General features: G+C 39.8%; 1 protein-coding gene across 1 annotated transcript; it reads left to right on the top strand.

Annotated features, from left to right (window-relative positions):
* The first annotated feature begins 2,352 nt into the window (after positions 1–2,352).
* SFPQ (splicing factor proline and glutamine rich) lies at positions 2,353–13,783 on the top strand. The gene is made up of 10 exons (XM_079117675.1): positions 2,353–3,271; positions 3,827–4,015; positions 4,359–4,660; positions 4,761–4,856; positions 5,781–5,977; positions 6,072–6,156; positions 6,497–6,614; positions 7,087–7,135; positions 7,214–7,335; positions 9,730–13,783. The coding sequence occupies exons 1-10, from the start codon at positions 2,462–2,464 to the stop codon at positions 9,865–9,867; spliced, it is 2,106 nt and encodes a 701-aa protein (XP_078973801.1). The 5' UTR covers positions 2,353–2,461; the 3' UTR covers positions 9,868–13,783.
* Positions 13,784–25,386: the final 11,603 nt, after the last annotated feature.

The raw sequence follows: 25,386 nt of genomic DNA, 5'->3' as shown, positions 1-25,386 counted from the left end.
TTTGTTTCATAGTGCCTAGTATGGAACTTAGGATCTGACACTTGCTAGGCAAGTGCTTTACCATTATGTTATATCCCTGGTCCTGTTTATTTTTTATGTTGGTAATGATCCAACAGACGTAACCATAATACCATAAAGAAAAAACCCTTGAGAAGAATGGGTGGGATCGATAGCACAAAGGCACGAAAACATATCTTTCACAGTATCATGAAGAAAAATAGAGAAAATAGGGCATATGCAAGCAGGTTTGTGACTTTCCATTTAGATGGAAATGTTCCCCTCTGATGACTTTCATTTTCTCAAGGGAATATGAGGTGAGGTTGTTAGTTATGGAGGAGTAAGAGAAGCAAGTGAGGGGTTTTGAAGACAGAAAACAAGTGAAAAAAAAATCTTTGGAAGTGGAAAGGTGAATTTGTTAGAGAAATGCAGTAAGATTGTCAAATAAAGTCCCATGCCCTTTTGAGGTTTGTGGGCAAGAATTTAATGTGAAATCTTCAGGTCCTGTTAAAGATGGTGGATTCAACTAGAATTTAGGTTATATCAGGTTTTTTTTTTTTTTTTTTTTTTTTTTTTGTACAGGGGATTAAACCCAGGGACACGTAACCACTTATTTTGAGACAGGGTCTCACTAAATTGCTGAGGCTGGCTTTGAACTTGGGATTCTCCTGCCTCAGCCTGGGATTACAGGCATGGGCCATCATGCTCAGCATAGGTTTTATCAGTTTAAAAGAGAAAGAAAAATAAGAACTTTATGGCAATTACAACACTTAAAGGTAATACATTTAATGGTTTGGAGATTTTTTTTTTTTTTTTTCCAGTATGAGGGATCCACTCAGGGGTGCTCTATGCTCTATACTGAGCCTCATCCTCAGTCCTTTTTATTATTTATTTTTGGTCCTGGGGATTATAGCTTAACCAATGAGCTACATGGCCAGTCCCCTCTTTTTTTTTTTTTTTTTTTTTTTTTTTTTTGGTAACTGTAGATGGACATCATGCCTTTATTTTTATGTGGTGCTAAGGATCGAACCCTCTGCCTCAAACGTGCTAGATAAGCGTTATGCCACTAACTTCAGCCCCAGCCCCCCAAGTCCTTTTTATTTTGAGATGGGGTCTTGCTAACTTGTTCAGGCCTCAGTAAATTGCTGAGGGTGGCTTTGAACTTGTGATCCTCCTGCCTCAGTCTCCCAAATTGCTGGGATTATAGGCATGTGCCACTCCCCCAACCCCAGCAGTTTAGAGGATTTGATGAACTCTAAATGTCATGAGGTTACTATTGTGAGTCAGAAGGAAAAAAAGAAGTGATACCGGGGAGAAGGACGCTCGAACTACAGATTTTAGAGATGGTGTAGTTATTGGCAATAGTAAACCCAGGAGGATGGGGTTGTAGAAAACTAAAATGGGATAGAAGGACAAATTGCTTGGGGTGAGAAGATAAAGAACTGACAGAATGCTAGGTGGGTCATACATATGGATGTTGAGTGATGAGCAGAAGCAAAAGTAGAAAGGAAGACAAGGAGTCAATACTGAGGAAATGTCTCCCACAAGGTCTATACATGGTGGTAACTAGGGGCAGTATCAAAAGCTATGGCTAGCCATGCGTGGTGGCTCACCCCTGTAATCCCAGTTACTGGGGAGGCTGAGACAAGAGGATGGCAAGTTTCAGGTCAGCCTGGACAATTTGTCAAGACTCTGTTTTAAAATAAAATTTTAAAAGGCTGGGGATGTGGCTCAGTGGTAGTGTGCAAGCCCTGGGTTCAATCTCCAGCACTTCCCCCCCACACGGCTTTTTTCTTTTTTGAACAAAGTGCACACCTACTCAAGCCTAATGCAAAGTTTATATATAGTTACAACAAATCTCTATTCCTATGGGTTTTCCAAGTAAAATCGGTAATAGTGTGTTTGAAATCAGTAAGATTTTCTCTAATGCTCAGCACGAGATAAGGGTAGATAATGGGCACTTAATTTAACTTTCAACCAGAGGACATCTATCTTTATGGGTAATGATAGCTGCCAGTTTCTAAAGGCAAACAAGACAGAAAGGAGCCCTCTAGCACTTCCTAAGAGCAGCTAGGGCCCTGGTTATTTGCTTTCACAGGAAAATTGATCTGGCATGCCCATTCAAATTTCTCGCAGCAAATCACAGTGGCCTACAGCCAACTCCTTTTCCTCTCATTGGCCAGCTGGAAACTTCAGTCCCCTCTATGCCTCCCGCCTCTCACCCCGGAGCCAATAGAACAGATTTGCAGTTCGTAACATAGTGTCATCAAGTGCCGTACAGGCAATTGGCTATTGCAGCTGTCGATTGAGGCGTAGGCGGAGCCATGGCAAGCTGGCCTATATAAGAGGAGGACAAAGGCGGCGCGCCGCCTGTGTCATCCGCCATTTTGTGCGAAGCAAGGTGGCCTCCACGTTTCCAGAGCGTCTTCTTCGTTTCTGCCTCGACCGCCCCTTGACCACAGACATGTCTCGGGATCGGTTCCGGAGTCGTGGCGGTGGCGGTGGCGGTTTCCACCGGCGCGGAGGAGGCGGTGGCCGTGGCGGCCTCCACGATTTCCGCTCTCCGCCGCCCGGTATGGGCCTCAATCAGAACCGCGGCCCCATGGGCCCGGGCCCAGGCGGCCCTAAGCCCCCTATCCCGCCGCCGCCTCCGCACCAGCAACAGCAGCAGCCTCCACCGCAGCAGCAGCCGCCGCCGCAGCAGCCGCCGCCGCATCAACAGCCGCCACCGCATCAGCCACCGCACCAGCAGCCGCCACCGCCGCCGCAGGACTCGTCCAAGCCCGTGGTTCCTCAGGGGCCGGGACCCGCTCCGGGAGTAGGCAGCGCGCCGCCAGCTTCCACCTCGGCCCCGCCCGCCACTCCTCCGACCACTGGGGCCCCGCCGGGGCCCGGCCCCACCCCGACCCCGCCGCCCGCCGTCACCTCGGCCCCGCCGGGGGCGCCTCCGCCTGCGCCGCCGACCAGCGGCGTCCCGACCACTCCTCCTCAGGCCGGCGGGCCGCCGCCTCCACCCGCGGGCGGCCCGGGCCCAGGGCCTAAGCAGGGCCCAGGCCCCGGTGGCCCCAAAGGCGGCAAGCTACCTGGAGGGCCGAAGCCCGGCGGCGGCCCGGGCCTGAGCGCGCCCGGAGGCCACCCCAAGCCGCCGCATCGAGGAGGCGGGGAGCCCCGCGGGGGCCGCCAGCATCACCCGCCCTACCACCAGCAGCACCACCAGGGTCCCCCGCCCGGCGGGCCCGGCGGCCGCAGCGAGGAGAAGATCTCCGACTCAGAGGTGAGTGTCCCCATCAGCGACGCGTCGGTTCCCCTAAGATGGCGGCGCCCCCCGCCCCCCACCGCTGCGCGGGCCTCCATTTTGTCGGCGGCCGGAAGGGCGCCTGCGCGCGGGGGCGGGGCGGCCCCGCGGCCCCGCGGCGGCGGGGTCGCTGTTCGGCCCGGGATTGGCTGCCGGCAGGGTTGGCGGCGAGCCGCGGTGATGGGTAGTGTGGATCTGGAGATGTGGGGTTGGGGAGAACCGGGCTTCTGTCTCGGTTTTTGTTCACTGTGATTAGATTTGTGAAGGACAGTGGGCATGGTGTATATGTACATGTTGATAAAGTCTGCTGTTTGGGAGGGAGCATTCTGGATGATTAGATTCCCTTTTTAAGGTAGGGCAGTGATTATGCTGGAAATCGCACAAATATAGTATCATCTGATTGCGACTCGGTAGCAGAGTAGAATAGCAACTGAGCAAACATCCAGTTCAGGAAAAACAAGAAATTGTCATGGTTTTTTTTCTTCTATTTGCAGAGGTCCCTGGTGTCTGAATTCATTTCCTTTTTTTCATTAGGGGTTTAAAGCTAACTTGTCTCTCTTGAGGAGGCCTGGAGAGAAAACTTACACACAGCGTTGTAGGTTGTTTGTTGGAAATCTACCTGCTGATATCACAGAAGATGAATTCAAAAGACTATTTGCAAAATACGGAGAACCAGGAGAAGTTTTTATCAATAAAGGCAAAGGATTCGGATTTATTAAACTTGTGAGTTTAATTGATTATATGTAGAATTAAAAATGGGTTCTGTTTTTGTATTTTGCCTAATTCAAATGCTGAAGCCTTGGTTTTAAACTGGATAGAATTAATTGGTCTTTAAATTTGTCCCTTCAAAAAAATACTCTGTTTGATAGTGTGTAATTGTTGGTACCTAAGAAAAAGATGGTGGAATGGGTAAGGTAGTTAACCACTACTCTTAGTGGTGTTGGAAGGGTTGCCTGAAGATAATGCTTGAACTGAGTTGTAATAAGTAGGAATTAGGTTTATGACAGTTTGAGAATGAGCATTAGCCAGTGATGAAGCCGTTAACATGAATGCCTAATATTTACAGGAATCTAGAGCCTTGGCTGAAATTGCCAAAGCTGAACTTGATGATACACCCATGAGAGGTAGACAGCTTCGGGTTCGCTTTGCCACACATGCTGCTGCCCTCTCTGTTCGAAATCTTTCACCTTATGTTTCCAATGAACTGTTGGAAGAAGCCTTTAGCCAGTTCGGTCCTATTGAAAGGGCTGTGGTAATTGTGGATGATCGTGGAAGATCTACAGGGAAAGGCATTGTTGAATTTGCTTCTAAACCAGCAGCAAGAAAAGCATTTGAACGATGCAGTGAAGGTGTTTTCCTACTGACAACGTAAGTTGTCTTTCCTCTACCCTACTGATTTCTTATTTGTTAACTTAAGATGGTTCAATAAACCTGGAACAAAGTTAAGATCTACCATTTTTGTTATTAGAACTCCTCGTCCAGTCATTGTGGAACCACTTGAACAATTAGATGATGAAGATGGTCTTCCTGAAAAACTTGCACAGAAGAATCCAATGTATCAAAAGTAAGATGTAAATTTTTTGGCACTTTTTAATGTAAATGGAAAGGGAACTTGTTCTAGGAATTTTTTCCATTTTTAATGAAAAGATAAAAAATTCTTTTGGGGGTGATGGTACTGGGGATTGAACCCAGGGGTGCTTTTTTCACTGAGCCACATACTCAACCCTATTTGTATTTTATTCTGAGACTGGGTCTTGCTGCTAAGTTTTTTAGGATCTTGCTAAGTTGCTGAAGTTAGGCTCAAATTTGTGATCCTCCCACCTCAGCTTTCCAAGTTGCTGGGATCACAGGCATGTGCCATAGCACCCAGAAGATAAAAAAATTCTTTATAAATATGCTCTTAATAAAAGTTTGGAAAGTTAGGTTTTGAAGCTGTCATTTAAATGATTGTTTTTGGTGTAGGTACTTCAACAAGCAATACTGTCATGTGCTTACAGTTGCTCGAAATGCATTTTCATGGATGGAAAATATAAGCCTGGGTAAAGAATTCTGCTAGAGGAAAACATTAGTGAATGTGGAAGGCAGGATTTGTCTTCTAGATTTTGTTACTGTATCACTTTTTTCTTAGTTTATTTTACATCTTGGTTTCTGACTCCTTATTAAGTTGTTATAATTTAGGGTGAATAAGTCCTTGGTTATGAGTATGAGCAGCAGAGTAGGAAGAACAGAATGAGAATAAAGGATGCAGGAAATGGAAAGACAAGGAAGTAGTTTTTATTTTTATTTCTTACAAGTGATGAGGCTAGGAAAAAGATCCAAGTTTTATTTTTGTAGTGCTGAGGACCAAACTCAGTGTATGTTAGGCAGATGCTGTACTGCTGGCTGAGCCACAATCCTAGCCCAAGAGAAACCAGTAATTCATTAGGAGAAATCAGTAATATTGCCACCATATATATACAGATTGGTTCATGTTTAAATACTTTGTCAGGGAGAGAGAAACACCACCTCGTTTTGCTCAGCATGGCACATTTGAGTATGAATATTCTCAGAGGTGGAAGTCCTTGGATGAAATGGAAAAACAGCAAAGGGAACAAGTTGAAAAAAACATGAAGGATGCAAAAGACAAGTTGGAAAGTGAAATGGAAGATGCCTATCATGAGCATCAGGCAAATCTTTTGCGCCAAGGTAAAGGTCTTCTGAGTTTTATTATTAGGGTCAATTTATTGAACTTATCCAGAACCTCATTAATGTGAATCCAAAATAATATTCCAATATTCAGATCTGATGAGACGTCAGGAAGAATTGAGACGTATGGAAGAACTTCACAATCAAGAAATGCAGAAACGTAAAGAAATGCAATTGAGGTAAAATGCTGCTAAACTAATTCTTCATTTTTGTACTCACAGTCTGACTTTTAGAAATAAGATGTATATAATTTTGCAGGTGAAACATCAGTGTTGGTGTGATAGTCATAATCGAGTGTAAGGGTGTCATTAAGGTTTTTTTGTTTGTTCCTAGTTATATGCCTCTGAGCTCTGAGGCTCACTCTCTAGGCTCTTGGGGTGGGGGGGTTGCTTATTTTTGTTTTTTTACTGTAACCTACAACCATCTAAGATTGTCAGATAAATTATTATCAGCTTTTTTCAAATTGAATTGTAAAAGATGTGGTTGATACTTTGGCTCATGCTCGATGGATGTTTTCAGGCAAGAGGAGGAACGACGTAGAAGGGAGGAAGAGATGATGATTCGCCAACGTGAGATGGAAGAACAAATGAGACGCCAAAGAGAAGAAAGTTATAGCCGGATGGGATACATGGATCCAGTAAGTTAGGTTTTATTGAAGTCTAATAGGGAGTTGTCTACAGAACTTATAGGGTACCTGGGATGAAATTTTACTCATTTGAATATAAAAACCACACAGTGTGGTCATTTTCTACCTTAAAAATATTCGAGCACTTTACCAACTGAGCTATATCCCCAGCCCCGATAAAAATTAAAAAAAATAGTTTTGGCAGATCTAGGGATTACGCTTTTTCTTTTTTTTAACTGTGTTATGTTTGATTTCCATGGATCTTGTTTTTCCTGCTTATTATATGGGCCAGAAGATTGAACTGAAAAACTGAAAGGGTTTTTTTTTTTTTTTTTTTTTTTTAAGTTCTATTGATAATTGAAATTAGTTAGTTTTCAGACTTGATTTTTAAAATACTTTAGTCAAAAGAAAAATGCTTTGGAACCTTACAATTGCTTATGGCATAGGTCAAAAAAGGGTTTTTTGTGTGTTTTTTTTTTGTCAGAGAGAAAGAGACATGAGAATGGGTGGCGGAGGAGCAATGAACATGGGAGGTAAGCATGAAAATTAAGTTAACTGTATTACCAGAAAGCAGTGTTGGTGGAATCCTAACCCCCATTTCTGTTTCCTAGATCCCTATGGTTCAGGAGGCCAGAAATTTCCACCTCTAGGTGGTGGTGGTGGCATAGGTTATGAAGCTAATCCTGGAGTTCCACCAGCAACCATGAGTGGTTCCATGATGGGAAGCGACATGGTAATGTATCCTGTGGGACGTAGTACAAAGGAAATTCTCATTTTCATGACTTAATGTGTGTGTTTTTTTGTTTTGTTTTGTTTTGTTTTTAAGTAGGTGACTGGACCTCTTAGTTCCCCCTATCATGTAAATGTATAATATTGAGGAATACTTTGGCAACATAGAAGAACTCTTGTGTGGTAACCTAAACAGTTATGGTTGCCAATGAGGAGTCAATGCTGTTAGTAGTATGTGGAGTTATCTTTGGCAATAAGTAGATATAGGTGTTTTCCACTTTTTTGCTTGTGCACTTTTGAACTCCAGTGCATGGCAAACCCAAATTCTATGTTAAGTAATGTATCATTATTCTATACACTCAAGTGAGGGTAATCACATGGCAAACTTGTCATTCTTTAAGTTGGTATTTGCCATAAGTGGGAATCAGCCTTGTAGTTTGTAGCTTCAGGCATGTTTTAGTGATATGTAGAACTTTGACCTATATTTGGTGTGGCTTCTATCCCATGAAAAGAGAATTGCTTAGTGTTTTGACTCGTCGTTTCCCACCTGTTGGGTCTGTTTGTTAGGTATACCTTCTAAAAACTGACATCTCTTTTGCTACAGGGTAGCAAAAGTCAATGATAAATTTAAGCATACTAACTGTGTGCATTTGATCTGAACCTTCTTGATGCTATTATATTAGCTATACAGATAGTTTGTCAGATGCTTTAGAACAGTCAAATAAATTGATATGAGTGGCTGTATCAGGGCTTTACAAATCCTCAGTTCTGAATTTTGGTGGGCTTAGAAAAGTACATTTTTATAGCTGATTGAGTCATATTAGTTCACCTATAGGCTTTTGGTAAAGAAGCTGCAGTGTATAGCTCACAAGATTCTTTTTATAAATAGAAAACTTCAGAACTTATTGAGACCTTACCTATTTAAAATATTTCTAAGGCTTTTTGACAAAGTTAGAATTACAAATTGCTGACTGGGTTAAATGTACTATAGTTTCATCCAGCAGAATTTTTAAAAGTATGGGTAATGTTTTGGTTTCTAATCTTCATAAAAACAGATAGTTTAGGTATGGATTAAATTCATATACTCATTTGATAACGGTGTTTCCACAGTTTAGTTTCTACATATGTAAGTACTAGAACTCTCAGCCGTTGTAATAACAGTCCTAAAACCCCCAAATTTTCATCTCTTTGAGATAAAAATGTGTAAAAACCATACACACTTTTAAAGATTTTTCAGGAGGATTTGAGATTCAGTCTTCTCACATAGTCTTAATAGTATTTTGTAAAAAAAAAAGAAAAAAGAGTGAAATTATGTATAGGCATAGAGCAACTAAACCCTAAAACCCAATTTAAAGTTTTTTCTTTGGAATAATAACTGAGTAACTGGGCTATTTCAAATAGAATTTAAATGACAGTATAGACTGCTATGCTTACCTATAGGGTCTTGCTGTTTGGGTACATAACATTTCAAGTCTAATAAAAGTACCTAAAACTGGATGGAATAAGGAAGCTACTCACTGCTTTATTGCAGTCATCTTAGCTTGGTGTTCTATTGTTTGCGGAGCCTTTTAAAATTTCTAAAGCATGGATTCATAGTAAGGTTTCAGTGTACTTTTTAAAGACAAGGGAAAAGTTGGGCTGTTAGTGGGCTGTATGTTTGCAACAAATGCAGAATAGTACTGTGAAAGTGAACATAATTGTCTCTGGTTTTAGAGTGATGGCTCTGAAGGTGGTATACCTGTGAGAATATGGCAATACAAGTTTTTTGATCAAGTTACTGTGCCGGTTAAGTGACTAAATCTATTAGTTTTTTATGCTTTTTCTTTTTTGTAGTCTGGTAGCATTTTATTAAAACTTTCAACCTTTTAAGATTTCTGCAACTTAGCAGATGTGTCTTTAAGATCTTGAAAAGCACAAGGTTTCTTAAGCAGCACATGCCACTGACTGGTGAGTAGGTCTTGTCACTTCATTGAGTGAATTGACTCTGTCTGGTTGGGCTCGTTAGGCTTACTTGGAGAGTAAATTTTCTGTTCAGACCCTGAAAGTGAGAGTTTGCAAGCTTTTCATTGGCTTAATCTGATGTGAAATTTCTTAGAACGCATTTTGGAATGGATTTTCACATCTGCACTAATTCTTAAATTTTTTAGCACTACAGGGAAGATCTGTTCTTTGAAACAGGTGTATGAGAATGGCTCAAGTGGGAACATACCACAAGGCATGTATTATCGTAAACTAATTTTCAAATTACCCTTTTTTCCTTTCTATGTTCCCGGTACCTGTGGATCGACTCATTGGTGATTGTATCGACGAACGTTGACTACGGAACCTTCTAAAATATTTACTTAACACACATGGACATCAACTACATATAATGAACTGTTGATTACTGTTCCAATAGCGTACTGAGCGCTTTGGGCAGGGAGGTGCGGGGCCTGTGGGTGGACAGGGTCCTAGAGGAATGGGCCCTGGAACTCCAGCAGGATATGGTAGAGGGAGAGAAGAGTATGAAGGCCCAAACAAAAAACCCCGATTTTAGATGTGATATCTAGGCTTTCATTCCAGTTTGTTTTTGTCTTTTCTTGTTTAGATACCACTTTTAAATTCTTGCATTTTAGTAAGAAAGCTACCTTTTTATGGATGTTAGCAGTTTATTGACCTAATATTTGTAAATGGTCTGTTTGGGCAGGTAAAATTATGTAATGCAGTGTTTGAAACAGGAGAAAAATTATTTTCATTTTACTTTTCTCTCTTTTTTTCTTTTTTCTTCTTTTTCTTTTTCTTTTCTTTCTTTTTTTTTTTTTTTTTACTGTATAATGTCCCTCAAGTTAATGGCAGTGTACCTTGTGCCACCGAATTTCCAAAGTGTACCGATTTTTTTTTTACTGTGCTTCAAATAAATAGAAAATAGTTATAATACTGATCTTCAACTTTGCCATTCATGCTTCTATGCACATTAGGCTAGTTATTCCACTTCGAAAGCATGAGACTGTTGAGGCCTTTAAATGGCAGGCATATGCCATTTCTGGGAAATGTACGTGGAGGCTAAGTATTGCTTTCTACAAGTAACAGCCCCCTTGTTTTAAAAAGAAGAAATGCAGATTGAAGTAGTTCATGATTTGTTTGGCATTTGTTATAGGAAGCAAGTTGGTGCTAAGTATTTTTAAATGGTTATGTAAGCAAAGCTGAACTGTAAATCTTCATTCAGGAATATGTATTAAGATTATGGAATGGGTGTAAGACTTGGTAGGGGGAGAAAATGGGTTTGGTTAATGAATCTTTTATGGCCCTATAATCTATCCTTTCCTTGAAAGTTTTTGAAAAAAAGTGGAAAGATCATTTTGTTGCATTTCCCCTATTCTTGTTTTTAAAAGAACAACAAATCCCAAGCCCTACAAATGGCTTGTATTGAACTTTTACATTTGAATTAAAGATTGTTAAACATGAAGCCTTTTCATGTATTACTTCAAGTGATTTATAAAGCTGGGGCTTAGTCTGAAGAATTCAATTTGAAAGTAAGGTTTAGTTAACTGTAAAGTGGGTTTAGTTCTATTTACATTTGTACTCTAACTTTTACACCTCTTTGTGCTACTTTCTGTTGGGCAAAATCCGTAGGACTATAAAGATCTTGGTTTTCTTCTCTTAAGAGCTAGTGGTGACTTAATAACAAATAGGGTTGCAGATGACCATTCTTATAAAATTGTTTTACCTGTTTTTAGATAGTTGCTTTTTGATGTAGCACTAAAGCTCAGTGACTTGCTCATGCTACACAGTACAAATACCCCTTCCTCTCACCATAAAGCTTTGGAATGTTTCGATGGTGTTGTCAGTTAATTGTCAACTTCATTGAATCTCCTTCCATTAGAACAAGAGACTGTGATTCAATTTTAAAGTAGATTGTTTATTGTTGTCTGTCAGTACAGTGGGAGCTTGATTTCCCAGTGCAAATACATTAGAGGAACAACTTCTAACAGTAGATAAAGTAATTGAATGGTTTAGCTTTGTTCCTAGCTATGTTTCCATTCAAGTCTACATTATAGACTGTGACTGGAATATCTTCATCCTTTTCACCTCTGTTCTTGGGGCTGATTGGCAAAAGAAAAATTCTAAATCAAACCTTTTGTTACCATGCTGAAGTTTAGTATTGTGCCTGAGTACAAAAGGAGACCTATTGTTGAAACAACTGAGTACTTTCTACATAGGAGAAAACAGGATAATTATTTAAGTAAAACACTGAAGTATAAAAGCATGTCACCAAATTTTGGTTGTAGCACCGACAGGTACATGGTGGTGTTAATTAAGGGAGAGAAGAATCTCCCATTAGAAAAATGTGCTAATTTTATTCACCCAAAACATTTGGAAATGGTTAGTTCTCTTACCAAGGAGGAAGTTTTGTCCCAAGTCATAAATGGGTGATGCACATGAGATTTTGTGTATGGAAACAAGGGTCTTGGTTTGAAAGGAGTTCCATTACAATTTGAATTGTATAGTAGGGACCCTATAATGATAAGAAAATTAGGGGTGTTCATGGGACACCCAGAGGGTGTGAACTTGAATGTATGTGGGTGGGGGCTGGAGGGGAATGGGGGAAAATCTGCCTATAAAATTAATGTTTTCAGTTTATTTTTCAGATTACATGCCTTTCTTTATAAGGGATGCTGGCACAGAACCCCTAAAATAAGCTTTTGGTAGTACTATACCTTTGAAGAGTGGTGAAAGATAACTAATGAATGAATCTCCTGAAAGTTGTGGCTTTTGATCAGCCTTACTGTGGGCTGTAGAATTGCTAAATGTGTGTTAGCAAATATGTGCTAGTTTCAACTGACATTGACTTTATATCATGGAAACAGTAGTGTACCAAGGGTTGTAAAGCTACTCAAAAATGGACTTTCATACGTCTTGCAATGTAAATATAGTTTTTTAAGCCTAATGTGAATTTAAATCATCTTAATGAGTAGTTTTCTAAAAGTCAAAGATGAACTTGGGGTGGGAAATGGAAGGTAATAATTTTGAAATATTAGCATTTTTCTCATTTAAAGAAACCACCTGCCCCTATTTTCCTCCTCTTCCCTTTCTCTCATAATTTTAAGAGGAACACTTCATTTTATAAACGTTATATCTCCAAATCTTTAAAGAACTGGCATTCTCTTAAAGACGCTAGTGTATTTCATAGTGTCTTATAAACTTACCCATTGGCTCATGTTACTTAGTGAAAATCATAATCCTTTTTTGCCTAGAACATTAAACTACCTCTAGGAACTAAACCCCACCACTCTTTTAGATGTTTATATCACTGATATAGACAAATAACAATTTGGGAATTGTAATGTTTACGCCTGTGCAATTTTTATAAGTGGCATATGATGGCAGAAAAAAAATTAGATACTTGGCTTGGGCAAGCCACTAAGTTGTGGCGGAATGTTTTGTGGTGTTCTTGGACTGCAATTATGCACTATTAAAGTAGTGGCCTGCTACATAACTGCATTTAGCCATCAATTCTCTGCAGTGCGTAACTGTGAGGAACGTAGTACCGCAACTGGCAATGGACCATTAGGGACCCGGATGTATATTCCTGCTTGCTCCAAGATTCTCATTGCCGACTGCATACAGGTAGGTAACAAGCAATATAATCTAACTTGGTGACTTGCTATGTACTTTTATTCCGTGGGCATTCTGACATCACACTTCTGACAATGAAATTACAGTGCAGCACCTAACACTTGTATGATAAAGCTAGCTTATAGCAAAACTGCGTGGGTCTGGGATTAGAGCTGTAATTTGTTAGGCAGATTCAGTGCTGTTGCAGTTCTCAGATAAAAAGTGCAAACTTGATTCTTGGTATATCTGACTCAGTTGTGTGTGGTTTTCTGTAGTTGCATTGTAACTGAAGATAACATGGAACACATGAGTGGTGTGGGGAAGAGGGAACCAAAACCATACTTGGGAAGGGAAGTTGGGTGCTCTTAGCACCTTGACATGGACCATATAGCATGGATCCACATAGCATGTGATAAGTAGTCTCTGTTGTAGCAAGCTGATCTGCTCAAAGGTCAGCAATATCAGTAATTTCATTATGCAATCTTCATAATTATTCTGCAAGTTGAGTGAATGAGACTAAAACTGCAGGACTTTTTGTAATGTGATTGGAAATTTTTTCAAACATGGGTTTCATGGGAACACTTTTGTTACTAACTTGGGCTTAGATGGGAATCTAACGTGAATAGTTCCAAGTTACGTGACTTGTCTAATATGTTTATACTCTAAACCTGGGGGAAAATGGTGTGAAACATTGACTTGCTTACAGTTGAACACATGTTGGGAATCATTCCCAATCATAAAACTTCGTCGTTTCTGTAGAATGACCTGCATTTGTTCAGAGTAGCTTTTTTGACTTGGTTCACCTTAGCCTTAGGGATGTGATGTTACAGTCCAAAATGTTTAGTTACAAGAAAACAGTCTTCAAAAGCACTCTCTTGTTGCTTAGGATTTTAAAGTTTGCATCAACTGTTGTTCCACCATGACCTCAATTCAACTTAACTTTGGTCTCTGGTTTTTAGCTAGTATGCATGAGAAACAGCTTTTACTTATAATGCTTTCTGCTCTGTAACTGGAAAGTTTGGTTTACTTTGCATAATTGCCGGTGAAAAACTATCATGACTATGAGAATTTTTCTCTCGTATCAAGAAAAATGACTTGCTCTTTGGCAAGTAAGTCACAGGGTGGGGACAGATTTGTACTCTACTATGTAGTTCATTCAAGCAACACTTGATTCTCCTGATAGGTGAAAGAGCAAAATGGTGACGAGTTTAGTTTCTTCGTATTAATACAAAGCAGATCAAACAATGCTCAGTATTAGTGATGTATGAGTATCACCAAAATTGCATAGAACCCTCATGGGGGACTTCCTGTGTCATAATTCATTAAATCGGTGGCCAACACTTGCTACCGTGTTTTAGTGACTGGGTGTTTAGGAGTAAAGGCTCAGGTTTATTTCTTAGCAGTCAGTAACAATTTTCAGAGAACTACTTGGTGTGATATATGGGTGTAAGGAACATCATTGGGGTGGGGGTTAATTTTGCTTTGTTCTGCTTACTTCAAGATTATTCGGCTTTTGCACTTCAGAAAAGAATCCATTGATTTAAGTCTATTCTTACTAGTTTTAATTGTATGTAGCTATGAATTGTGAATCTAAGTGGCTTTTTGAAAAAGCACTCAATCAAAAACGCTGGGAACTAAGTGGGTTTCAGTAATAACTCTATACCGAGGTGCTTGCATTGTATTTCATAATCATTTTTTCTTATAACAAACAAATTGCTTTTTAATGAGAACAGTCTTTGAGTTCAGAGGTGTGATGCCAGAATGCATTTTCGTACTGTTAGGCCCTTGGAACAGATACTGGTGCTTTCTGAAAGATCAAAGAAATGCAATGGGTACTCTACACGCAAGGTTGCAAACCTACAAAGAACGCATAATAGTCTCATTTTACCTAATAAAAGGGATGTGTGTGACTAGTTTTGGACTTTTAACATTAATGGGGGTTGCATGTCTCCTATTGTTAATCATTGTCAGCTGCAGTGACATGATCTACAGTCCTGCATTTACTACCTTTCCCTTAATGATTCTGGACAGGTTTTAGAGAGCTGGGGTGTTTGTTCTGGGCCTTTACTTGGTTTTGGCTTTAGCTGATAATGTTTCAGTGCTGTCAGCTAGTGCAGTTCTCAAATGGCTGCCTATTAGGGAAAGAATTAGAGGATTTGACTGCTCCTAATCATCTGTCATTGCTGCTAGATAATGATTGGCAATTTTTAAGACTCAACTGTGGCAATCTCACAGTTGCTGGTAACCATCAACCATAATTGTTGCTTTTGAACACCAGTGCTGAAAAGTTTTTGTTTTTTTAAGGTGAAAAAGGGACTGGACGTAGAAAAGAATAGGAATAATCTGGAGAATGGGGGAAGAATGCAAAACGATATAGTATCCCTTATGGATGGTACATGTGCAACAGGGAATTCTATTTCATATACCCGTGGCAGTAATGATACAGGGAGGAAGAAAAACCTGGAACTTGAATTAGGCTGAGCTTTCTGTTTTGTGCACTGTGGCCCTGCCAGCATATAGTGTGAAGGTGAACGTCTTCTCCCTCAGAAAACCTTGGGTTCCTTGCTGTCCCAGTAAGGCATAGCTTCTTTGCCCTAACTCAGTGAGGACTTGGAGGGGAAAGAAGAGGCAAATACATAGGATTGCAGGGTAACAACTGCAGTGTTGTGTACTGTGGGAAGGGGGGAAGGCACTCTTGGAGGACTCCTGCTGAAGGTGGTTAGCCCGCCTGAGAATGAAAGGCATACTTGAATGGGGAGCAGGGTATGTGCTTTCATATGAAAAGAGAGCTGATTACTGGGTGAGGTAAACGTTGTCACATACCTTCACATAAGGGATAGTATATTTTGGGTTGCAGTCAAACTTCATTGTGCTCAGACTGGTGAAAATAGAAGTTAGACTTTTGTATTTTGAAGAAGATACAGTTTTCATTATAATTCTGGTGTCTGCTTATTACTTACACAAAGAATAATTTTAGATTTTTTTTTTCCCCCCATGAAATTTCTTCCTATTTTTTTATGCTGTAACTTACCCCAATCTTTGTCTCTGGAATTTTACTCTTTAAATTTTGAAGTTAACTAGCATTTTCAAGCCTTTATTTTATACCCTTGTCTTTTATATTAACTTTTCTTATTATTCTTTAGGTAGAATGGTTGATGTTGGCTGATATTAGAATGCTCATTCACTTGAAGTAAGTTCCCTTTGAAACTTTAACCTGTGGATTAAACCTCATTCTAGTGGATTTGGGGCTTGATTTATCATCATTGGTTAAAATAACCAATGAAATATGGGAGGGTGAAACTTGTTTGTTTCTTGATATTTACATCTCCTAAGATAATATTCCTATATTTTGTATTGAAAATTGCGTGAGGTGTCAATAGGAAAATGTTAAGAAGCACATGGTTATGTAATACAAATAATTACCAGAATTGTAATTATGAAAATGTGTTTTTCATAAAATTTCCAATAAACTTAATTTATGCACTAAAGGGTAGAATAACTATTAGTAGGAAGAGGGAAAATTTCATGAATACATGGGAAGAAAGTGTAAGAGAATAATCTTGGTATGGGGAAGGTTTTTGCTATTGATTGATTAAATAAAAATCACTTGGACCCTATGCCAATAATGGACCTTCTGTTAATGTCAGAATAAAATTTACATGGTAGGTATATGGAAGCTGAGGCAGGAGGATGGCAAATTCAAGGCCAGCCTGAGCAACTTAGCAAGGGCTGGGATATATGTAACTCAGTAGTAGTATAGCACTTGGCATGTGCAAGGCCCTGAGTTCAATCCCCGGTACCCCTCACCCACACACACATAAATGGACGTACTTCTTAGAAATTTAATATGGCAAATTTATTTTTAATCCATATTGTAGGTGGATCAGAAATTTGTACTGAAGACATTACACAGCATGGGCCAACCAAGAAGGAAAACCACAGGTTGTTTGACAAATATGTAGGTAAGTCGAATGATTCTTGGTATTAAATTACCTTTCAAGGGTTGGTCTTGGGTGCTACCAAAAAGCAAATCTAATGTTTGTCATTAATACTACAGTCTTTGATTTAAATGTTAGGAAACTCAGTTGGTATTGGTGTTTTTGATAACTCATTCTGATTTGTCTTCAATTAATCATATCTTTCAATTGCAGGATCAGGAGAGCTATGTCCACAAAACCAATGAGGAAGAGTATAAGGAGAAATGATGGATGACTTATTTGCAGTTAATAAAGACATTTAAAAATTGGATTGTCTTTATTTTCTTTAAGTAGAATTGTTGTAGAATTTTCCTTTCTTCAGCTTATTCTGCATTTTAAAAAATTCATTTTACACATGAAATTAAAGGGACCCTATTTCTTCAGGATGTTTTGGTAGAGCTGCTTTTTTTTTTAAAACATATTTATGTGAGCTGAGGATCAAACCCAGTGCCTCCTCACGTCTGCAAGTGCTCTCCCATTAAATTACAACTCCAGCCCCTAGAGCCACTTTTCAAATCTTTATTTTTGGTGCCAGGAATTGAACCCAGGGGTACTTTAACCTCTGAGGCACATTCTCAGTCCTTTTTGAGATGGGATCTTGCTAAGTTGCTGAGCCTGGCTTTGAACTCATGAGCCTCTTGCTTCAACCTCCCAAGATGCTGGGATTATAGGTGTGCCCCAGCATGCCCAGCTATAAAACCACTTTTTTTTTTCCTAAATTTTTTTTTTTTAAGTTGTCATTGGACCTTGCTATTTTACTTAATTATATGTGGTGCTGAGAATCAAAACCAGTATCTCACAAGTGCTAGGCAAGTGCTCTACAACCCCATTCCCTAGACCCACTTTTGATTTCATAATTGCTGGCCAATTTTATGGCCCCTTAAAGTCCAAAACCTGGTTTGGCCATCAATATTTTAACATCACCTCCATTCTATAATTTTTATTCCTAAAATTTACTTTTATTAGCAATACACCACCTTGATGGGTTTCAAGCATAATAGCATTCTATATGCAGAAGTATACACAGTATGTACAGAAGAAAAGCTGGGTGTTTGTTGGGTAGCAATATTGTTTCATAATAGTGTGCCAGATAGTCCTGCTACCTGTAGTTTGAAATATAATTAAAAATGAATCTGATTTTGATATGCAGTGTGATGTGGGTGATTTCTCAGATTATAGTTAGGAAAAGGAATAACTATTGCTTAATGGGTAAAATAGGAAGTCCAGTGATCTGCCCCCTTACTACAGCTCTTAACACTAAGCTGTTCAAGGGCTATTTAACGCCACTGGAGGCATCTCTTCAGAAGAGACTGGTGTAATTGGTAATTTTGTGGTTATGTCCCTGGTCTTTACTTTTGGAACCTTATTTAAGAATTTTAGTATTAGGCTGTGATGGTTCAGAAAAGGTTGCCTTCAAACTATTTAAAAAGGTACAAGAAGAGTTTTAAAGCTACAATTCACTTGTCTCATGAAATAGCAGAAGTCACTGCCAGGTATGAGACTAAAATCAGGGTTTTCCTGCTTATAGTTCATGTTTATCTGCATGGCACCTTTTTCAAATAGCTGAAGGTCAGCTACCCCTAATCAAGTTCATAGTGTTTTGGTGTGATTTACTGTTACCTGTGACTCATCTTTGGATTCTGAAGCCCTGTGAATTTGTCAAGGGAAAAGCAATGTGCTAGTTATACTAGTGCACATCTGAGGTCTGTAAAATGAAGATTCCACCCTTCATTACAGGGTTATTAATAGAAGACATGGACTTAAAGCATTTGTCAACTGCCTAAGCTTAGATTATTAACAGTAGTCAAGGTTCACAGGTGACTAACTTTATACCATGTCATTGGAAGATGACTGCCAGGTATTTTCTTTGTCCTGGTGCAGTGGATTGCATAAAGGGATACTACCACTGTGGTATATCCCCAGCTCCTAATTTGAGTCAGGGTCTAAATTTAAGAACACAGCTTCCCAAATCACTGGGATGACAGGCATGCTCTACCTCGTTCGTCTGATTTGTCAAGATTTTGATAACGTAAATTTTAAAAATTTTGGCTATTAATTCCATAGGGAAAATTTAGTAATGAAATCAATGTTGAAAGGAATGGAGGCCCCAGTAAAGGTCGTGTGTTGCAAGTTAACCTCAAATAATTGGCTTCAACACAATCTACGCCCAGCAGGGTTGTTATTGGTATTGACAATACTTGACTTCGGTGTACTTTTGGGGAATATGAACCAGGGATGCTCTGCCACTGAGCTATGTCCCCAGCTGCCGCCCCTGCCCACATATACCATTTTAAAAGTTTTTGGTCGGTCTTGATAAATTGTCCAGTGCTTTGAACTTGTCCTGTCTCAGCATCCAGAATGATTACAGGTGTGCACCACCACACCCAGGTCAGGTATAGTCTTCAAGTGTGGGAAAGACAAGCTCAATTACAACATGACAAAATTCACAATGTATTAAATACAGGATTGAGGCAGGGAGAAGTGTTAACACTTCAGAATAAAGAGTGAAAGAGACTGGAGAGAGTGAGGAGTAATGGGCAAAATATGTATTTGTGAATTGAACATCAATATGGTAATAGTTCTGTGCTAATCAACAACCAAGCTGATTAGAATTAGTCTTGTGGGCTGGGGTTGTGGCTCAGTGTTAGAGCACTTGCCTAGCTTATGCGAGGCCCTGGGTTTGGTCCTCAGCACCCCATAAAAATGGGTAAACTAAAGGTCCATCAACTATCAAAAAAATTTTACTAAAAAAAAGTGATTCTCATGGAATTGTAAGGGACCCATAATAGCCCTTATAAAGAAAGAATACAATGACACTGAATTCAAAAACTACAAAAATTAGAAGAAAACAGGAAAGTTTTTGAGTTTGGCAAAGGATTTTTATATGTGATACCAAGGACATGAACAAAGGAAAAAATGAGCTGGGCATGGTGGTGCACACCTGTAACCCCAATGGCTCAAGAGGCTGGCAGAAAAGGAAAGATTTACCACTGGAAACGTATATGAGATAATGCGTCTCTTAATTAGTTTAAGATAGCCATTCCACCATGAATACTTGTATCAAAGAAAGTACATGATAAATACACACTTTGTCAACTACAGTTTTATTTAATACCGTAAAATGGGAGAGAATATTTTCAAATAACATCTAGTAGGGCAATTCTGAGAATTGTAGAAAAGACAACCCAATCAAAAATAGGAAAGAATTAAGCAGAAACATCAAGAAAGTTATACAGATGGTTAACAAGCACATGAGTAGATACTCAACATTCTTAGTCATCAGGGAAATGCAAAGTAAAACAAAACACCATCTCACACCTGCTAGAAAGTTCAGAATCAAATAGCTTGGAGCGGTGGTGCACACTGAATCCCAGAAGCTCAGGAGGATCATGAGTTCAAAGCCAGCCTCAGTAATTAGCAAGGCCCTAAGCAACTCAGTGAGACCTTGTCTCTAAATAGAATAGAAAATCAAGCTGGGGTTGTGGATCAGTGATCGAGTGCCCCTGAGTTCCATCCCCAGTACCCCCAAGAAAGTGAAATAAACCATGTTTCTTTCTTTCTTTCTTTTTAATGAGGAGAAATGAAATCAATGTTGGCAAGGATATGGAGAGATTGGGCCCTAATATAGAAATAAGTCTGGCAGTTCTGGAAATGATTAAACAGAGTCACCATACGACCCAGCAGTTCCATACCTACGAGAAAATGAAAACATTCAGCCCACACCTGTAATTTCAGGAACTTGGGATGCTGAGGCAGGAGGATCACAAGTTCAAGGCTGGATGGAACAATTTAGCAAGCAAGACCATGTGTCAAAATACAAATAAAAAGGGATGGGGGTTGTAGCTCAGTGGTACAGCATCACTGAGTTCAATCCCCAGTACCAAAATAAATAAGAAAATTTGTATATACAGACGTTTATACAGCATTATTCATAATAGCCAAAACATTGAAATAACCCCAAATGTCCATCAACTAATCAATGAACAAAATATGATCTATCCATACAATCAAATATTCAATGACTGTAATAGTATCTACTTGTGAGTCAGGTGGGAGGACCAGAGACTAGGCTGAGCACACAATGAGATTTTTTCTGTACTGGGGATTGAACCCAGGGATACTCTACTGTTGAACTACATCCTCAATCCTTTCATTTTTAAATTTGAGACTGGGCTTCCCTAAGTTGGTGAGACTGGCTTTGAACTTGCTATCTTCCTGCCTCAGTCTCCATCTCTGGGATTACAGGTGTGCACACCTGTAACAAGGCTCCCAGCTGCCTTGAAGAAGAGTCACTGAGAGTGACTGGATTATTAAAATTGCCTCCTAAATGGGTGACTCCATGGTCCACTCTGGTGGTTTTCAGCACATCTCTCTGCTGCTTTGGTTATCTATTGCTTCATTACAAAATGTCCTTAAACTTAGTGGACTTGGACACCTAATTATGATTTTGAGGGTTGGGCTGTGCTGTGCTAGGATAGGACTGGAATCTTCCAAAGACTGTTAGACTGGACATGTGTGGAAGGTGGTTATTTCACTCACATGTCCAACAGCTCTGCTGTGGTCCCACAAAGTGATAAGATGTATCTCAATCCTAAAAGAAAAAGGGACTGGTAATTGGTTTTTTGGCTTTTGTTTTGGTACCAGGAATTGAATCCAGGGGTGCTTTACCAGTGAGCCACATCCCCAGTCCTTTTTACATTTTATTTAGAGACAGGTTCTTGCTGAGTTGCTTAGGGCCTTGATAAATTGCTGAGGCTGGCTTTGAACTTGCAATCCTGCCTCAGCCTCCCAAGCAACTGGTATTACAGGCATGTGCCACCATGCCCGGCTGGTAATTGTTTTTAAGGACAATGAGAAAGGAGGACTTTGGAGAATGTTCTACTCTGAGCTTGTGGCATAGAGAGAGATGTCACCTAAATGACAGATTTTTATGTATTTATTTTGAGATGGGGTCTTGTTATGTTGCACAGGCTGGTTGTGAATTCCTGGGCTCCTGTGATCCTCCTGCCTCAGTCTCCTGAGTAACTGATGCTAGATGTATACATCACTGTCCCCTGAACAACAGATTCTGCAGTAGTAGTTGCAATGGACTGGAAAGCCAACTTGGATCAGGAAGAAAAGAGGAACAAGGGAAGCCAGTCTGTGTCAGGAAAAAGGGCTTTGGGAACAGGTGCAGTGGCATACATGGAATCCCGGCTTCTGGGAAGGCTGAGACAGGAGGGTTGAGAGTTAGAGGCCAGTCCTTGCAATTTACAAAAAATGTTTCAAAAAAATTAAAAATGCAGATCAAGTTTTAGGCTGACCAGTAGAAAAATAACTCTGTGCACCTGTAATCCCACCAAGCTGGGAAGCTGATGCAGGAGGATCAAAAGTTAGAGGCCAGTCTCTGCAATTTAGAGAGACCCTGTTTCAAAATAAAAAGGGCTGGGGATGTAGCTCTGTGGTAAAGCACCCCTGGATTCCATCCTCAGCACTACAAAAACAAAACAGCAACAATTAAAAAACAAACAAACAAACAAAAAATGCTGTGTGACTTTTCCCTTGGTAGTAATAGATTTTTTTCCCCAGTGCTGGGGATCAAATCCAGGATCTTGTGCTGCAAGGCAAGTACTGTGCTGCTGTACTGTGCTGCTGAGCTACACCCCCCGCTCAGCTCAAGAATAATTCTTTTTCTTTTTAAAATTTTTTGTAGTTATAGATGGACAGCATGCTTTTATTTTGTTTATTTTTATGTGGTGCTAAGGATCGAAGTGCCTCACAAGTGCTAGGCAAGCGCTCTGCCACTGACCTATAGCCCTACCCTTCAAGAATTATTTTTTAAAAATTTCTTTGTTCTAAATGGTTATACGGGAATAGTTCTTACATCTGCGAATTTGTCAATATTTTACTTGGCAGCTTAGAGAGACTGGCTCTCCCCTTATTTAATAGTTTGGAACCAGGGATTTATTTTCATCAAATATTAAGACATAAGAAATATCTTTGGATGGCGTATTCAACAAAAGGCGTATTCAACAAAATCAGTGGTAGTACCACAGGAACTGCTGGACAAAATTAAGGATGAGTCTGACAATGCACACTCCACAGTTCATTCTATTTTTTAAAATGTTTATTAGTTCTTTTTAGTTATATGTGGCAGTAGGATGCATTTTGATATATATGTACATGGAGTATTCCCATTTTTGTGGTTGTACATGACGTAGAGTTACACTGGTCGTGCATTCATGTGTGAACATAAGAAAGTTACGTCCCATTCATCCCACTGTCTTTCATCCCTGTTTTTTAAAAGATTTCGTAAGTCATTTAAAATTTCTAGGTTTATGCTGAAATAATAATGGTATTTTTCCATTAGAGAGTTAAATCAAATTTTTTTCTGTTCTGCATAAAGACAAAGGAAAGAGATCACATAGTTTTCTCTTATATGGGATCAGGTAATAGATATTATCCACTTTTTCTTCCCTTTATTTTACAAGTTTAGGTTCTTAAGTGTTTGCTTATATTATAGCCTTGTAACCCTCTTGTCCTTTCTCCTATTTTTTTACTTTTTTAGTAGATATTTTATATTTTACACGAGGTTTTTTTTTTTTTTTTTTTAATAAAACAGCAAACACTTGTTTCTTAGACTTTTCTTTTGTGGTAGAACTTGAGTTGGCATTATTTTACCATCTCTCCCTTTTTCTCAGTCAGTGGCTCTTCTGGTATTGTGGATTGTGCTTCTTCAGCGTCTCTGATTCCCTCCCGGTGAGGGCATACCCGAGTAGTCTTAATCCTCTGACTCAGGTTACCCCACTGGACTCCCGCACTGGCCCTTTCCCGGTCTCTGCACCTTCATTCTCTGTGCTGAGGATGGAACCCAGGGCCTCACACATGCTAAGCATAAGCTCCACCACTGAGCTACACTCTCATCTCTCCCTTTTTTTTAAATTAACAAACAAAAATTGTATATAGATGATCTCTGACTATAGTGGTTTATCTTCATGATTTTATGACTTTATAATGGTGAAAAAGTGGTACGTGTTCAGTAGAAACCATGTTTTGAATTTTGCTCTTTTCCTGGCTAGCAATGTGCACTATGGTACTGTTTTGTGATGCTGGGCAGTGGCAGTGGCAGTGAGTGACAGATTCCCCCAGCCACAGGATCACGAGAGTGAATCACTGAGTCTCTGTGGTGTGTAATGTTACTAAGCTACGATATGACAGGAGTATTAAACCAATTATGTATTTACTTACTTACTATTTTATAAATAATTTATTTAAATAAACTTTTAGCTTATTTTCAATGTATGACAAGTTTTAATAGGATGTAACCCAATTTTAATGTCACCTGTATGTTTATGATGTACAATATAAAGTTTTGAAATATGTATACATCATGGAATGGCTAAATTGAGATAATTAATGTATTCATTACTTCACATACTTATCATTTATTTATGTTAAAAATACTTGAAATCTACACTTTTAGGAACTTGCCAGTATACAGTACATTGGGTGGCACGTACCTATAATCCCAGTGATTCAGGAAGCTGAGGCAGAAGAATTGCAAATTCGAGAACAGCCTGGGCAATTTAGCAAAGGATTGGGGATGTAGCTCTATGGTAAAGTGCCATGGGTTCAATCCCCAATACCAAATGAAAAAAGAAAAAAAAAGTCAATACAGTACATTGGGACTAACTATAGTCACCATGTTGTACAATACATCTCTTGACCTTTTCCTTCTGGATTGTTTGTTTTGGTGGTGCTGGGTATTGAGCCCATGGCAAGTACTCCATCACTGAGCTACATCCCCAGCCTCTTGACCTTTTTCCTTCAGACAGAAATTTTGGATCCTTCGACCAGTATCCTCCTAATCCTGCCTCCCACACCTGCCCCTGGTAACCACCATCTGGCTCTCTGCTGAGTTTGACTTCTTCAGATCATTCACAATGAGACTTTGCAGTGTGCAGATTACACAGTACTTTCTGTGCCTGGCTTACTTCACCTAACATGATGTGTTCCAGGTGCAACTGTGTGGTTGTAAATGACAGAACTTCCCTCTCTTTTGGTGGGGGGAGGTGCCAGGATCCACTCCAGGACCTTGCTCATGCTAGGCAAGTGCTCTATCACTGAACTACAACCCCAATCTTAGGATTTCATTCTTTTTAAAGGACAAATGGACTGAGTGTGGTGGTGCACATGCCTGTAACCCCAGCAACTCAGGAGCCTGAGTCAGGAGGATGGTGAGTTCAAAGCCAGCCTCAGCAAGTTGGGAGGCCCTAAGCAACTCAGTGAGATACCATCTCTAAATTAAATATATATAAAAAGGGCTAGGGATGGGACTTAGTGGTTAAATGGCCCTGGATCCAATCCCTGGTACTAAAAAGTAAATAAATGCCGAATGGTATCCTTTGCGTCTGTGTTTCATGTGTCCATTATCTGTGTACCCTTGATGGATGTGGGTTGGTTGCATACTTGCCTTCACTCCTTATAAAACCGTAATCTCATAA

Source organism: Sciurus vulgaris (assembly GCF_902686455.1).
Source record: "Sciurus vulgaris genome assembly, chromosome: 1".
Classification (NCBI taxonomy): Eukaryota; Metazoa; Chordata; class Mammalia; order Rodentia; family Sciuridae; genus Sciurus; species Sciurus vulgaris.
This window is presented reverse-complemented; position numbering and strand designations above follow the sequence as displayed.